At 42.0% G+C, this 14,605-nt stretch overlaps 1 protein-coding gene across 1 annotated transcript in view; it reads left to right on the forward strand.

The window, feature by feature from the left end:
- COL5A3 (collagen type V alpha 3 chain) overlaps positions 1-14,605 on the forward strand; it is a 219,690-nt gene that overhangs the window by 172,330 nt on the left and 32,755 nt on the right. Inside the window, exons 40-48 of the mRNA XM_063449460.1 lie at positions 35-88; positions 1,666-1,773; positions 6,064-6,171; positions 6,392-6,445; positions 6,873-6,926; positions 7,103-7,210; positions 8,083-8,136; positions 8,725-8,778; positions 8,858-8,911. Coding sequence (XP_063305530.1) covers positions 35-88; positions 1,666-1,773; positions 6,064-6,171; positions 6,392-6,445; positions 6,873-6,926; positions 7,103-7,210; positions 8,083-8,136; positions 8,725-8,778; positions 8,858-8,911 — 648 coding nt within the window. The remainder of the gene's footprint in view (positions 1-34; positions 89-1,665; positions 1,774-6,063; positions 6,172-6,391; positions 6,446-6,872; positions 6,927-7,102; positions 7,211-8,082; positions 8,137-8,724; positions 8,779-8,857; positions 8,912-14,605) is intronic.

Below are 14,605 nucleotides of genomic sequence, written 5' to 3' on the forward strand. Positions count from 1 at the left end.
ACCTTAAATTAAATGGCCTCTCTCCTCTACTTAGGGTTCAGCTGGTTTGAAAGGAGGGGAAGGACCTCCTGGTCCATCAGGAGCACCAGTAAGTGAATCCAGAATGTTACATGAGATGTTATCATAACTCCTTCTATTACACTACATAACCTCTCTATTACATCATAGAATCCTTCCAATTACTCCTATAACCTCACCCAATGCCCTCTATTATGACATCTCTCTAGAACAAATCCTGTTATTTTATATAACCTTTCTTTATAACACTTATATACATTCTATTCATTTAACTCCTTCTGTTACTCCATGTAATCTCTCCCTATAACTCATATTACTGCAAATAACCTCTCATTATAGCCAGTGGTGTATTTAGGATTTGTGCTCCCCTAGGCAGGACGATGCTCGGGCAACCCCCCCTCCTCCCCCCAAATTTAAATTTTCCCCACTCCTTCCTGTCAAGGCCGCACTTTGACTGACAGACGCTCACTCACTGACAGATGCACACACTCATTGACAGACACACACTCTCATGTACACTGACAAACAATGACATACACACACTCACTGATTTGACACACTGATAGACAGACATACACTATTACTCGGGGACACACTGACAGACTCACACTCACTGACAGACGCATGCACTCACTGACCGACACATACACAGTGACTGACCGACACACACACACATTCACTGACAGACACACACACACTCAAATTCACTGACAGACACACACTCACTGACAGACACACACACTCACTCAAATTCACTGACACAAACACTCACATTCACTGACACACACTCACTCACATTCACTGACACACACTAATTTTCACTGACACCCACACACACACACATTTCCCCCACTCACAATTATTCTTATTATTTTTTTTGTCGTCAGCCAGCCATCTCTTGGGCTCCCATAAAACGAGGCAAACAAGGTATTTGCCTGGGCATTTGTGGGCGGCGATTTTTTCCGCCTCCTGGAAATTGCCGCCCAAGACAAATGCCTTGTTTGCCTCGCGGTAGAAACATCCCTACTTATAGCTTCTATTAGTCCATATAACCTCCCATAGTAACTCCTCCTGTTACTCCATATAACCTCTCCCTATAACTCCTCCTATTACTCCATATAACCTCTCCCTATAACTCCTCCTATTACTCCATATAACCTCTCTCTATAACTCCTCCTATTACTCCATATAACCTCTCCCTATAACTCCTCCTATTACTCCATATAACCTCTCCCTATAACTCCTCCTATTACTCCATATAACCTCTCCCTATAACTCCTCCTATTACCCCATATAACCTCTCCCTATAACTCCTCCTATTACTCCATATAACCTCTCTCTATAACTCCTCATATTACTCCATATAACCTATCCTTATATCTCCTCCTATTTCTCCATATTGCCTCTCCATATAACTCCTCTTATTGCTATATATAAACTCTCTCTATTATTGCTCCTATCACTCCATCCAACCTCTCTGTAAAACGCCTTTCATTATTTAACATTACCTCTCTATAAAGTCTCATATTGCCGCTATATTATCCTAAAGAGCAATTCCTTTGTTTTTATCTATTTTTTGTTTAATCTGTCTATTGTCACTCGTGCCACAAATGTAACTCATACCACAAATGTAACTCATACTTACAGGGGCCTGCAGGAGAACGTGGCCCTTCTGGCTCTGCTGGGGGCATTGGGCTTCCAGGACGACCTGGAGGACAGGGACCAGTAGGACCAGCAGGTGAAAAAGGAAACCCAGTAAGTAGCAGATGAACAGCATTATTAGATGAGCCGAAGTTCAGCGTGGAAGTTTTAAACATTAACAAAAGTTAGATCTTCAGGTCTAAGCCATTGGCTAGATGCATGTATAATTGGTGAATGGGTCATGAGTCAAGATTAATGATAAACAAAATATTTTATATCGGATTGAGGGAGGAAGCATGTTAAACGTGACATTGGCAGGGTTAAAGTTTCAGAAATGTAGTATATGGTGAAGTATAGAAGACAAAGGCCAGCTGACAGAGGATGACCTATAAAATGGGTTAAAAACTTGAGTGAAGGATGAACTTTATTTTAATGAGAGTCTGAAAGCAGATCTAGAAAATGGTATGCAGACCATAAATTAGTCTGTAGTATAGTTCAGAGGCCAAAGTCAACATCAGAGTTTTTTGAAGAAGGCTCAGATATGAAAAGATATAGAAATGGAGCTGTGGTATGGTGGGCAAAAGGTTGAAACACATTTTGCAAAAAACATGATAGATGGGATAATGAACCATGGATGAGAAATTAGTTGTGAATCAAAGTTCAGGTATGGCTCATTTATTGAGTCAGAGACGGAGTGATTAATACAAGATAATGTATGGGTAATGAGGCCAAGCTATGATATAAATATATATCATTAATCAGAGCTATCCATGATATGCAATCTCTAGTCTGGGATAAGTTATAGATCATAAGTAATAGGTTTCTACACTGAACAAAGTTATAAACGCAACACTTTTGTTTTTGCCCCTAATTTTCATGAGCTGAACTTAAAGATCTAAGACTTTTTCTATGTACACAAAAGGCCTCTTTCTCTCAAATATTGTTCATAAATATCTCTAAATCTGTGAGAAGATACCGCCTCAGATGTAGGAAAAACCTACACTGTTGCCATAGAGAAGGTTAACCAGGTAATGAACCTGAAAAAGTGAGGTTAGGTCTCCAAATAAAATAAGATGGGACCCACCTCACTGGAATTACCTCTATTGTTAAAATATCATAAATTGTAATAGACTTTATTGAAAACCAAATACACATAACAAACAAATCCACGTAAAAAAGGTGTAAACACAACCCACCGTGTATAAGACAAAAAAACACAGCAATACACCTTTAAAAACCTGGGGTAGGAATACTCATATACATGTGTATATATGGAGATCAGTATCTGTAGTATATACCAGTGGCGTACATACCGGGGTCGCAGGGGTCGCTGCTGCGACCGGGCCCGGCCCACCAGGGGGCCCGGCCGCCCTGCGACCCAGGTATGTAGGTCACTGGGCCAGCCTCTTCTCCTGGGGGGCCCAGAAGCCGGCCACCTCAGGGCCCCCCGAGGCTGGCCCTGCAGTCACCCGGCTGGCCGGTCCTGCGGGCGCGCGAGGGAGCACTGTCTCCTGAGTGCTTCCTCTTCAGCTCCCTCGCGCACCGCACTGATACCGGAGTCGGAAGATGACGTCATCTTCCGGCTCCGGTATCATTGCGGTGCGCGAGGGAGCTGAAGAGGAAGCACCCAGGAGACAGTGCTCCCTCGCGCGCCCGCCTGCCGGGTGACACCACTGGACCCCAGGGAATCCCCTCAGCTCTCCCACAGGTAAGGAGGCTGGGGGGATTAAAAAAAAAGTGTTTGTGTGTGTGAGTGTATGTTAGTGTGTGAGTGTATGTTAGTGTGTGAGTGTATGTTAGTGTGTGAGTGTGTGTTAGAGTGTGTGTTAGAGTGTGTGTTAGAGTGTGTGTGAGTGTGTGTTAGAGTGTGAGTGTGTGTGAGTGTATGTTAGTGTGTGAGTGTGAGTGTGTGTTAGAGTGTGAGTGTATGTTAGTGTGTGAGTGTGTAAGTGTGTGTAAGTGTGTGTGTGTGTGTTAGTGTGTTAGTGTGTTAGTGTGTGTTAGAGTGAGTGTGTGAGTGTGTGTTAGAGTGTATGTCAGTGTGTGTTAGAGTGTGAGTGTGTGTTAGAGTGTGAGTGTGTGTGAGTGTGTGTGAGTGTGTGTGAGTGTGTGTGAGTGTGTGTGAGTGTGTGTGTGTGAGTGTGTGTGAGTGTGTGTGAGAGTGTGTGAGTGTGTGAGTGTGTTAGAGTGTGTTAGAGTGTGTTAGAGTGTGTTAGAGTGTATGTGTGAGTGAGTGTGTGTGAGTGTATGTGTGAGTGTATGTGTGAGTGTATGTGTGAGTGTATGTGTGAGTGAGTGTGTGAGTGTGTGTGAGTGTGTGTTAGTGAGAGCCACGCGCGCATTCAAACCGCCCATAGGAAAGCATTACTCAATGCTTTCCTATGGACGTTCAGCGTCTTCTCACTGTGATTTTCACAGTGAGAATCGCAGACAATCCTCTAGCGGCTGTCAATGAGACAGCCACTAGAGACTGGATCACCCTCAGTGAAACATAGCAGTTTCTCTGAAACTGCTATGTTTTCAGCTGCAGGGTTAAAACCAGAGACCTGGCACCCAGACCACTTCATTGAGCTGATGTGATCTGGGTGTCTGTAGTGGTCCTTTAAGTGTATGTGTTTATGCATGCACTGGCGTACATACCGCGGTCACACATTTCGCAGCCCTGCGACCTGGTGCCGTCGCCATGTGTTGCGGCCCCAGCCCGCGCAGAGTAAGTGCGCGGGGGGCCCACGGATCAGTTTTCGCACCGGGGCCCCATGGGTTGTGTGCACGCCACTGGTATATACTATTGGATTAAACCAGAATATGTAGACAGATTTACCATATATATCTTTAAAGTCAGGCTCAAAATATAGAAGTAGCGTTCATCCCATGCTCTGTCTCAGGTATAGGTGACAAAGTGCTTTATAATAATTAGACACTGGACATGCTATGTCCAAGTGACAAGTCCTGTGGTCTATACAAATGACTAATCTTGGCTGCATGCAGTAAAGTGGTCTAAAAAGACAGTGTTAGCAGAGAAGGATAGCTGATATGAATAGTCCTAGTGGTAAGGATAGTAGTCTTAACCCCTTAAGGACACATGACATGTCTGACACGTCATGATTCCCTTTTATTCCAGAAGTTTGGTCCTTAAGGGGTTAAAGGATACATTATAACGAGTATACGAGAAACTTAGATACCAAAGACAAGTAAACGTGTATAAACGGCCAAACAGTATGGCAGTGTTGAAACTGTTTTTAACTTGTGCACAGTGATACTAGGCTCTCGGCCCCCACATAGTAGACTCACCAGCTGCCTGCATAGTGCAAATTAATGGTTATAGACATTAACCAGCTACCCCTGCTGCTTCAGCCAATTGCACGCTCCCGCAAAACTTGCGACATCTGTGGCATTGTGCTGTGTGATAAAACTGCACATTTTAGAGATGCCTTTTATTGTGGCCAGCCTAAGGCACACCTGTGCAATGATCATTCTGTCTAATCAGCATCTTGATATGCCACACCTGTGCAATAATCATGCTGTCTAATCAGCATCTTGATATGCCACACTTGTGAGGTGGATGGACTGTCTCGGCAAAGAAGAAGTGCTCACTAACACAGATTTAGACAGATTTGTAAACAGTATTTGAAAGCAATGTGCCTTTTGTGTACATAGAATAAGTCTTAGATCTTTGAGCTCGGCTCATGAAAAATGAGGGCAAAAACAAAAGTGTTGCGTTTATAATTTTGTTCAGTGAATGTGAAAGCTAAGGTATGGGACATGAGGTTGGGTGAGGTGTATGTAGTGAGAAAGTGATAAGAGTCATGGGTTTTGAGTCTATTTTAAGGACTAAGTGACCAGTCAGAGTCATGGCTAAATTATGAAGCATTAGTTGGGCAATAAATAAACAGTTATATGGAGTATTGATTGTTTTGAAGTCAACTTGCAGAATATTAAGACCTTATTCAAGTAGAGGTTTTGTTCATAGGATAGAGGGAGTGATACGTAAGATTGGTGGTTTATGCCTGGGTCCAAATTTAAGACAACAAGCAGAGTAAATTTATACATAAGTTCTGAGATTTGTTTGTGAAAACCATTAACCTCCTGTAATAAAATTATTGTATAATGTTAATTCTGTTATTCTTCATAATGGGTAACCAAATTCATTTATTGAGTGATTGTTTTAGTAACTGTTTGTGTTCATTTCAAGATTACTGGCTCCTCCTTGTTTTGTGTTGTTATGAATAAGAGATGTAAACATACCTTTTTTGATCTCCTGTATGAGACTAATTTTGTTTGGAAAATTGAATTTGTTGTTTTTAGTTACCATTTTCACTATAATATTATAATGGACCTGTTTCCAAAAGGCTGACGGTTTAAAGCAAAAGGCATCCCTGACACCTGACACTTTTTTTTTTATAGGGTGAGAAAGGTCCTATAGGGCCAGCTGGCCAAGATGGAGCACAAGGCAGTGTTGGGCCTCCAGGACTTGCTGGCGCATCTGGACCTCCTGGTGATGACGGAGACAAGGTATGAATGAAGATGTCCACTTATGTATGTGATCTCTCACTTTAACTATACCCCAATCTTTTAATGTACTAACTCATAGTTCTAATTTTATCAGAACCATTTGCTGTTTCACAGACACTACTGTTATAGTTAACTATTTGCCTATGTCTTCTTTATATGAAACTATTCTTTCAAAGTCCAAATTGCCCTATTAACTCGACAACCATGAATTTAATTTTAGGGTGACGTTGGTGGTCCCGGACAAAAAGGAAGCAAAGGTGACAAGGGCGAATCGGTAAGTTTATCAATGTAAGGAATGAAAGAAATGAAATTAAGGAGAGATATGACTACCATTCTTCCTAGTTTGTTGTGAAAGATATGAGAAAGTCTGAAATTCTTGGACACATGTCTGCTTTCAGCCCATGTAACTGGGAGATTAATAATGTTTTTTTAAGAGAGAAAGTTTGGAAAGTATAATATGATTGGGGAAGGTGGGTGGTGGGGTGGAGAATGATAGGCAAGTATAATGTGAATGGAAAAGGTTGAAAGATAGGCTGAAGAAAAATCTGAAAGTATAATCTGAAACATGTGGAGGGATATACTAAACAAACTGCCTCCCCCACACAAAAGGTAAAGTTTCAAATAGTGATCCTGTATAGTGTATGTTGTCCTTTTTATGATAGAAGCATATTAACATAATTACATTTTCTTTTCACCTACAGGGCCCCGCAGGACCTGTCGGAATTCAGGGACCAATAGGTCACCCAGGCACAGCGGTAAGTAGCAATATAAGTGTATACATTTGTAAGTACTGGAAGAAATCTAGAAGACTCTAAATTACAAAGATACATTCAGAAGTCCTTGTTGCTAGTTAACTAGTGGTTGGAAGGTGATCAACCTTTTGTGGATTTCCTGGCATGAACTATGACATCTGATTCTTGTTTTTTCTCAGGGTCAAGATGGTGAGCCAGGGAGGAGAGGTCAGCAGGGAATGTATGGACAGAAAGGAGATGAAGGTCTTCGGGGATTCCCAGGTGTGGGAGGTCCGAGAGGACTTCAGGTGAGTAACCTTGATTAATCAACACCACCTTGATTAAGATCTTTACACAATAGTACAGGTCTAACTGGAGCTTGGTCACTTTATGTCACACTATTAAAGGGATCAATTTTGCATTTGACAATGTAGTAGGTAGCTACACTCCATTCCATTGATAGGAATTTGAATTATATCAGAAACCTGCAATAAAAGATGCTAACGACCATCTACAGTGCTTAACAGTTGTTAAAGAAACCATGCATGTCTACATAACTATGATTTTTTTTATCTGACATACTGAGAAGAATATACAGTGAGGTGTTACAACCTAATAAAACTGTTCTTTCTACATGCTTCATATCCAGCTGAAAACAAGAATTTGAAAGCATAACAAAACAGAAATAAAATATAAAAAACTAAAAATAAAGTTCATCAGACTGCAGAAGAATAGACTGTTTACTGAACCGCAAATAGCAATGGATCGCTTTGTAAAAAAGAAGTTATCAAGAGTGTCATACAAGCACAGATAAGGCAAGACTTTTATTAGCCACATTTACAGTTTATTTTTTCTACCTCTTCAAGATTAGAATGCTAAAAAGCTTTGCTCCATGAAGACATACAATTTATGTTGTTACGAGATTCTAAAAAGGTCAAACTACACAATAGACGCCTGGAATTGATGGTTGTTGTTGGGTAAAAGCAGATGGATGTATACTTGTAGCCCACCCCTGGTTTACACATGTATACTTTTAGCCCACCCCTGGTTTACACATGTATACTTTATTTACTAGGTCCGTAAGAACTAGTAACAAAATATTACTCTTCATGAGACTTAGAGACAATGTTGTGTCTAATGTCATTTAAGTATACCGATGTCTGTTTCTTTGTGCTTCCAGGGCATGCCTGGCCCCCCCGGGGAAAAAGGAGAGAGTGGCAATGTTGGACAAATGGTAAGGATATTATTATATTTATTGTTATTATCAAGTATGGAATTCATTCATTAACGTGACCATTGATTCCTCTTTTTTTTTTTTTTGTAAAAGGTATCCAGTTATGCAATATTCATGCCTTAATAGTCACCATATATTGTTTTAAAGACAAAAGTTCCTCACCTTTGCACACATGTTTATGAATGGTATGGAAGAGGAATATAAATGAGAATGGTATCTCGGATGAGAAATGGATATCAGATAATCCTTAAGTGACACAAAGAAACCCAGGGTGTATGCTTTAGAACTGGTATTGCAGTACATAACTTGTAGCAGTGTTACACCAGTGATCTCAATATTACCAAACCAGTAGACATAATTTAAAGATTCTCTGTGTGAAGTATGATCACAATCTTCCATAAAATCACTATATCTGTTTTTTGAGAAACTAAACATAATAGATTATTGCTCGGCCATAATACCAAAAAGCAAACAAACAACTGATAATATCAAGACCATCCATGTGAAAAACTGGATAATTCACTTTCACGTGAATCATTACATGCTTTAGATTATGTGACCTCTTGCCATCTAATTATTTTATTTTAGGGTCCACCTGGAACTCCTGGTCCTAGAGGTCCCATGGGTCCTAATGGTGGTGATGTAAGTATCATGTCATATTTTGTAGGGTGAAAAAATAGATACACTCATAGAGTTATTAATTATTGTTGTTGTTTTTTAGGGGCCTCAAGGAATGCCTGGTGGTACAGGCCAACCAGGAGCTGTGGGAGAAAAGGTGAGTTTGTGTTTTTATACTGAGCAATTAAGCAGGCCTCCTAAGCATTCAGATTGTTGTGTCCTTTCCCACATTCCTGACTTAGTTCCCTGTTTTCCTGCGTTTGGGGATGTCAGGCAAATATCCCCAACAAGCATAGCGCATTATTAGACATGCTTGTGCTTTGTCCATGACCTGCAAAAAGCACTGAAACTGTGTTCCCTTCTGAGTTGGCCTCAGTGGCAAGCAGCCTGGCATGCATTTACGCCAGGCTGAACTGTCTGTAATTTGAGCGACTTGCCCCCTTCCCGGGCAGGTCCTCCCCCTTTGAGATGAGACAGTGACGCAAACGCCACACTGGTCTTCCCCCTTTGCCACCCTCCAACTAGCGTTCCACTTCTCTGGACGCCAGAGTTGGGAGGTATGATTCAAAATTAGTGAAGATCAAAGTAGCAAATGCTGGAAAATTGCAATTTTACTACAGCTCATTGCAAAGCATACAAAGCTGTGATACTGTGCACAAACAAGCAGCTCCAACACAGAGGGTTCTTAATGAGAACACAGACAGTCTGTGCTGGGGAATGAGGGGACAGCTTGCAAAGGAAGCAGACAGCAGCTGTGCAAAATTTGCAAACTCTTTCTATTTGTCATGCAAAAAAATAAAAAATACATATACAAACACCAACCAATAACCTCACCCTTAGTGTTAGTTGTGAAATAAATCACTTATCGTTATAATATCGTTCTGTGCAGCTTTCCCACAGGGGAATCCCAGCGTATGTCCCCTTAGACAACAACCACAATATCAATACAAAGGGGATACAGCTGACTGATCTACAAACAAAGAAACAAAAACATAATATAATACAGTTAGAATAAATGAGAACACTGCGCAGCTGGAAGTGCACTCACAGGATAGATGGTAATAAAATCGCCTTTTCGGTGCCTCCCCTTAGATTGTTTGGGGGGAACTAGCCAACGATCTTTTCCTGTTTCTGTTCCTTTTATGGACTCCACATCAAAGCTAATTTCCTTGGACTCAGGAAAGGTATCCAAAATTAATGCTTTATTGAATCGAATCATTAAAAACAAAAACAGGTCCTAGATGTTTTGTCCCCACATCAGACTTCCTCAGGGACCAACAAATAAAATAATATAAATAAAAACAATATCATAAAAATCCCCTACGGGAATAGAAGCAATAACAAAAATGCTGCTATTTTCTTAGGGGAATTGTAACGGAGCTCCAGTACCCCAACCGAGTACCTCCATTGATGGATGCTCCTAGTGCTTCCCGAGGGCTCCAAGCGCTTCTCCAGACACCATAAGCACTGCAGGCCGAACCTCTCTTACCGCAGAGAGCGAAGCTGGAACAAGCTCTTAAAAGAGCTCATTGATTATAGCTAGGGGAGTATGTAGAGCAATCCCCCAGTGTAAATGCAGCCGTTTCCCCCAATCATGAGACGAGGCTCTATGTTGAGGGTCAAAACAGGAACTCAGCAGTCTGAGGATTTATTGGCACTCACTACCCTCACCTCTGCCTTGAATGCTGCAGCCCCACCCCAAACATGCACCTCGAGGAGGACACGCCCCCAACCGTGGCATACTAAATCAACACGCTGCCTGCAAAGATGCTCCCGTTGTGCTGAACCCTCCTGGAGGAAGTCTCGCATCCAGTCAGACTTTCTCCATTATAGATTCATATTGTGTTCCTACAGCGCAGCCCTTGCCCTCGCCAAACAGTCATACTTTTCCTCTCTCATTAGTTCATGCTCCCGCAATCCCAGGCGTTTCTTTGACACCTTTAGCTCTCTTCTTTGCCGCGCTGTGACCACCTCCCAAACTAACCTTACAGCCGATAGCTTTGCATGCTACTTACTGACAAAATTGAACAGCTAAGGAAAGAATTCTCCACACCTTGCCGTTCTCTTTCTCAAACACACAGAGATCATGACTTTTCTTCCCTTCAGACTTTCTCCCCAGCTACTGAACAAGAGGCGGCTGTGCTTCTCCTTTCCTCTCGCCCCACCCGCTCGATCTTCTCCCATGTAACCTTATCAGATTTCTCTCCCCTTGTCTTGGGCCTTCCTTAACACACATCTTCAACTGTTCCCTCTCTTCTGGTGCTGTCCCAGGTGACCTTGAACATGCCACTGTAGTACCTGTCATGAAAAAACATCTCTTGACCCGTCCTCCCCCTCTAACTATAGTCCCATATCCCTGCTTCCTTTTTCCTCAAAGCTTCTGGAAAGATGTGTATGTCTCACTTCCTCAATTCCAACTCTCTCCTTGACCTTCTTCATCTGACTTCCGCCCTCTCCACTCTACTGAGACTGTTCTTATCAAAGTTACGACCTAATCGCAGCTAAATCCAAAGGCCACTACTCCGTACTAATTCTTCTTAACCTCTCTGCTGCCTTTGACACCATTGATCATGCTCTCCTTCTTCAAACTCTTCAATTACTTGGTCTCTGTGACCTGTCCTCTCATAGTTTTCCTCTTATCTCTCTCAATGCTCATTCAGTGTCTCCTTTTCTAATGATACCTCCTCCCCTCGTCTTGTCTCGGTTGGAGTCCCCCAAGGCTCTGTCCTTGGTCCCCTTCTATTTTCTCTTTATACTGCCTCTCTTGGCAAACTTATTACCTCATTTGGATTCCGCTACCACCTGTACGCTGATGACACCCAGCTACATCTCTCCTCCCCAGACCTCTACCCCTCCATCCTGCAATGTGTCACTGCTTACCTTTCTTCCATCTCTGACTGGATGTCCTCCCACTTTCTGAAACTCAATCTCTCTAAAACTGAGCTCTTTGTCTTTCCTCCTCCTAATACTGATCCACCTATTTTACTCTCCCTTCAAGTTAGTGGTATCCACATAAGTCCATCCTTGCAAGTGAGCTGTCTTGGCGTCATACTTGATTCTGGCCTCACCTTTGAACCTCACATCCAGTATGTTGCCAAATCCTGTAGATTCCACCTTAAAAACAAAGCCCGCATCTGCCCATTTCTTACGCACGATGCTACCAAGGAGCTTGTCCATGCTCTAGTAATTTCCTGCATAGATTATTGTAACCCTCTCCTAATTGGTCTTCCCAAAAGCCGTATTGCCACACTACAGTTTGTAATGAATGCTGCCGCCAGACTGATTTTCCTCTTTAGTCGGTCCTCTCACACCTCACCCTTCTGTCAGTCCTTACATTGGCTTCCTGTATCCTATAGGAGTCAATTCAAAGTGTTAACTCATACCTATAAAGCACTGAACAATTCTAGCCCCTCTTATATCTCTTCACAGATCCATAGGTATTCCCCTTCTCGGTCTCTCCACTTTGCCCATGAGCTTCTTCTGTCCGCTGATTGCACCCGTGCAGCCAGCTCTCGCTTGCAGGACTTCTCGCGGGTGGCTCCCTACCTATGGAACAGCCTGTCTACCACCATCAGACTCTCCCCTAGTCTTCAATCGTTTAAGAAGTGCCTTAAAACCCATCTTTTTAGGAAAGCCTATGGCCTCCCAGACTAGCCTCTACCTCACATACTTGTCTCTTGCTCTCTCCTAAAGGGCAGCACTCTACTCTCTACTCCAGCTTCACTCCCACCCTATTTGATTGCTATTTATTGTCCTAATGTGTTTTATACCACACCTCCTATAGACTGTAAGCTTGTTAGAGCAGGGTCCTCTTCAGCCTATCGTTCCTGTAAGTTTTCTTGTAATTGTTCTATTTATAGTTAAATCCCCCTCTCATAATATTGTAATGCATTACAGAATCTGTTGGCGCTATATAAATGGTATATAATATAATCTGTCGGCGCTATATAATATTAATAACAACATACTGGTGGAGCTTTACTGTTCATTGGCTAGAACACAGATCATATGCTAATCTCACTGGTGAAATGTAAAGCTTCTACAACAGGTAAATCCCCAGATGCTTTAAAACCAAGGCTTCCATGATGCTTTGTAATTCTAACGGCATGCAAAACATCTGCATTTGGGCACCCCTTCTATATTTGGGCACCCCTGCTCTATAACATACACTCAAATAAATTAGAGGCTTGACATATGCATAGTCGCCTTTTTGGCATATGCTTGACAAACCCAAAAACCCCCATAGATACCCAGACACCTTTATTTTGGTAAAATTATCACAGATTTAATAATATAAATAAACACTTAGAATTTTTAAGGTCATTGTCAACATATTAAACATAACATATCAACCCCAACTCCTTTAACAATACTACCCCAGGCAATGACCCACATCACCATAAATAATATACATTATAACATATAATTAACATATAAACACAAACCATTGCCACCGAGAGCATGATTTTCCAGGTTTCACAATGTAGGGGTATACCGAGATACACCCTACACACACCTGGTTCGTAGCTACCAACGAGCTCGAACCTACCAATGCCCTTCCAACCTATCTGTTCTTAGTGAACTAAACTATCTTACATCAGGACAAACGATCTACACATCAACTTGTCTATCTATCCCCTGCCAAACCAAAAAGGGAGGGACAGTGGGACAAAAACAGGCAAGTGAGGATTAATTAAGATGGCCCCTTATCTAAAAAGGTCACCATCTATACTCCTACAGCCAAAACCCCACCTCCAATTCCTCTAGCCAATCCCCCACACTACACCTCTTCTATGCCGGTCTCCTAGCTATAAATGAACAGAACAAAATAATAAATGGGGTGAAACAAAATAAAAAAATCTCCTATGTAAAGGAGGTACTACAACCTTAATAAACAATAAACCAGGGAGTTCAAAGTTTGGAATCAACTGACTTTTGTGATGGGCGGGCAGTGTGTGACGTCGGAGCGCACGTAAGCCGCGTTCCCACGGACCAGGAAGTAGGGTAATGCAGCAGCCGGAGCTATCAGGGCGGTGAGAGCGCCGGGACGCTGAAACGCCGAGACTCTGAAAGCAGCGAGGCATAAGCAACAGGCTGAGCGGCGGAGCAGCTCTTACTAACCTGCCGAGAGATAAAGGTCGGTACACTGTTACACAGCTTACTTGCTACGGATGGTTGTGGATCTTTGTGGAGCTGCTGCGGAGGAATGAGGCAACAAAGTTGTAACATTGCGACGTTGTAGCTGGTGTATCCACTGGTCCACCTGTCATTTCTTCCTCCGAGAAATCTTCCACAGGTTTGCTGCAAGTTTGCTAAAAATGCTATAGAGACACAAAGTAAAGCTGTAACTCTGGGGCACTCATCTGTCACTGATTTTTACCCCCATCTGAAGTTCATCATCTTGTTTAAAACGGGTCTGCTACCGGGCTGTTTCTGATACTCGACGCTGAGTGCGATAAGTATATACCTACAGTTTGATGGTACTTGTGTATGTAAATAGAAGAATGATTTTGCCAGAGGAGAAGTAAAACTTTCTCAGCGTATACGAATTAATTATTTAAATAATTTCTGTGGATAAAATCGTATTTGTCCTCCTGTTTGCCACCAAACCTCTACTCTACATCTGAGAAATAAGAGCTAATTTAAAGGGGCAGTTAACTGGTGCTGCAGTGGAGAGGAAAGATTTTTGTTTTTTCTTTTTTCTTTCTTCCTTTTTTTCTCTTTCTTGTCAAATATGACAATGAAAATATAAAACAAATTTTTGTAAGTAAAAGGGGAAAAAAAAGGATAAATAGATCCAACTATTTGCTTTCCACTGAGCCTTACTCCATATTTTGACAAATAAGAGACA

Source organism: Pelobates fuscus, chromosome 3, assembly GCF_036172605.1.
Source record: "Pelobates fuscus isolate aPelFus1 chromosome 3, aPelFus1.pri, whole genome shotgun sequence".
NCBI lineage: Eukaryota > Metazoa > Chordata > Amphibia > Anura > Pelobatidae > Pelobates > Pelobates fuscus.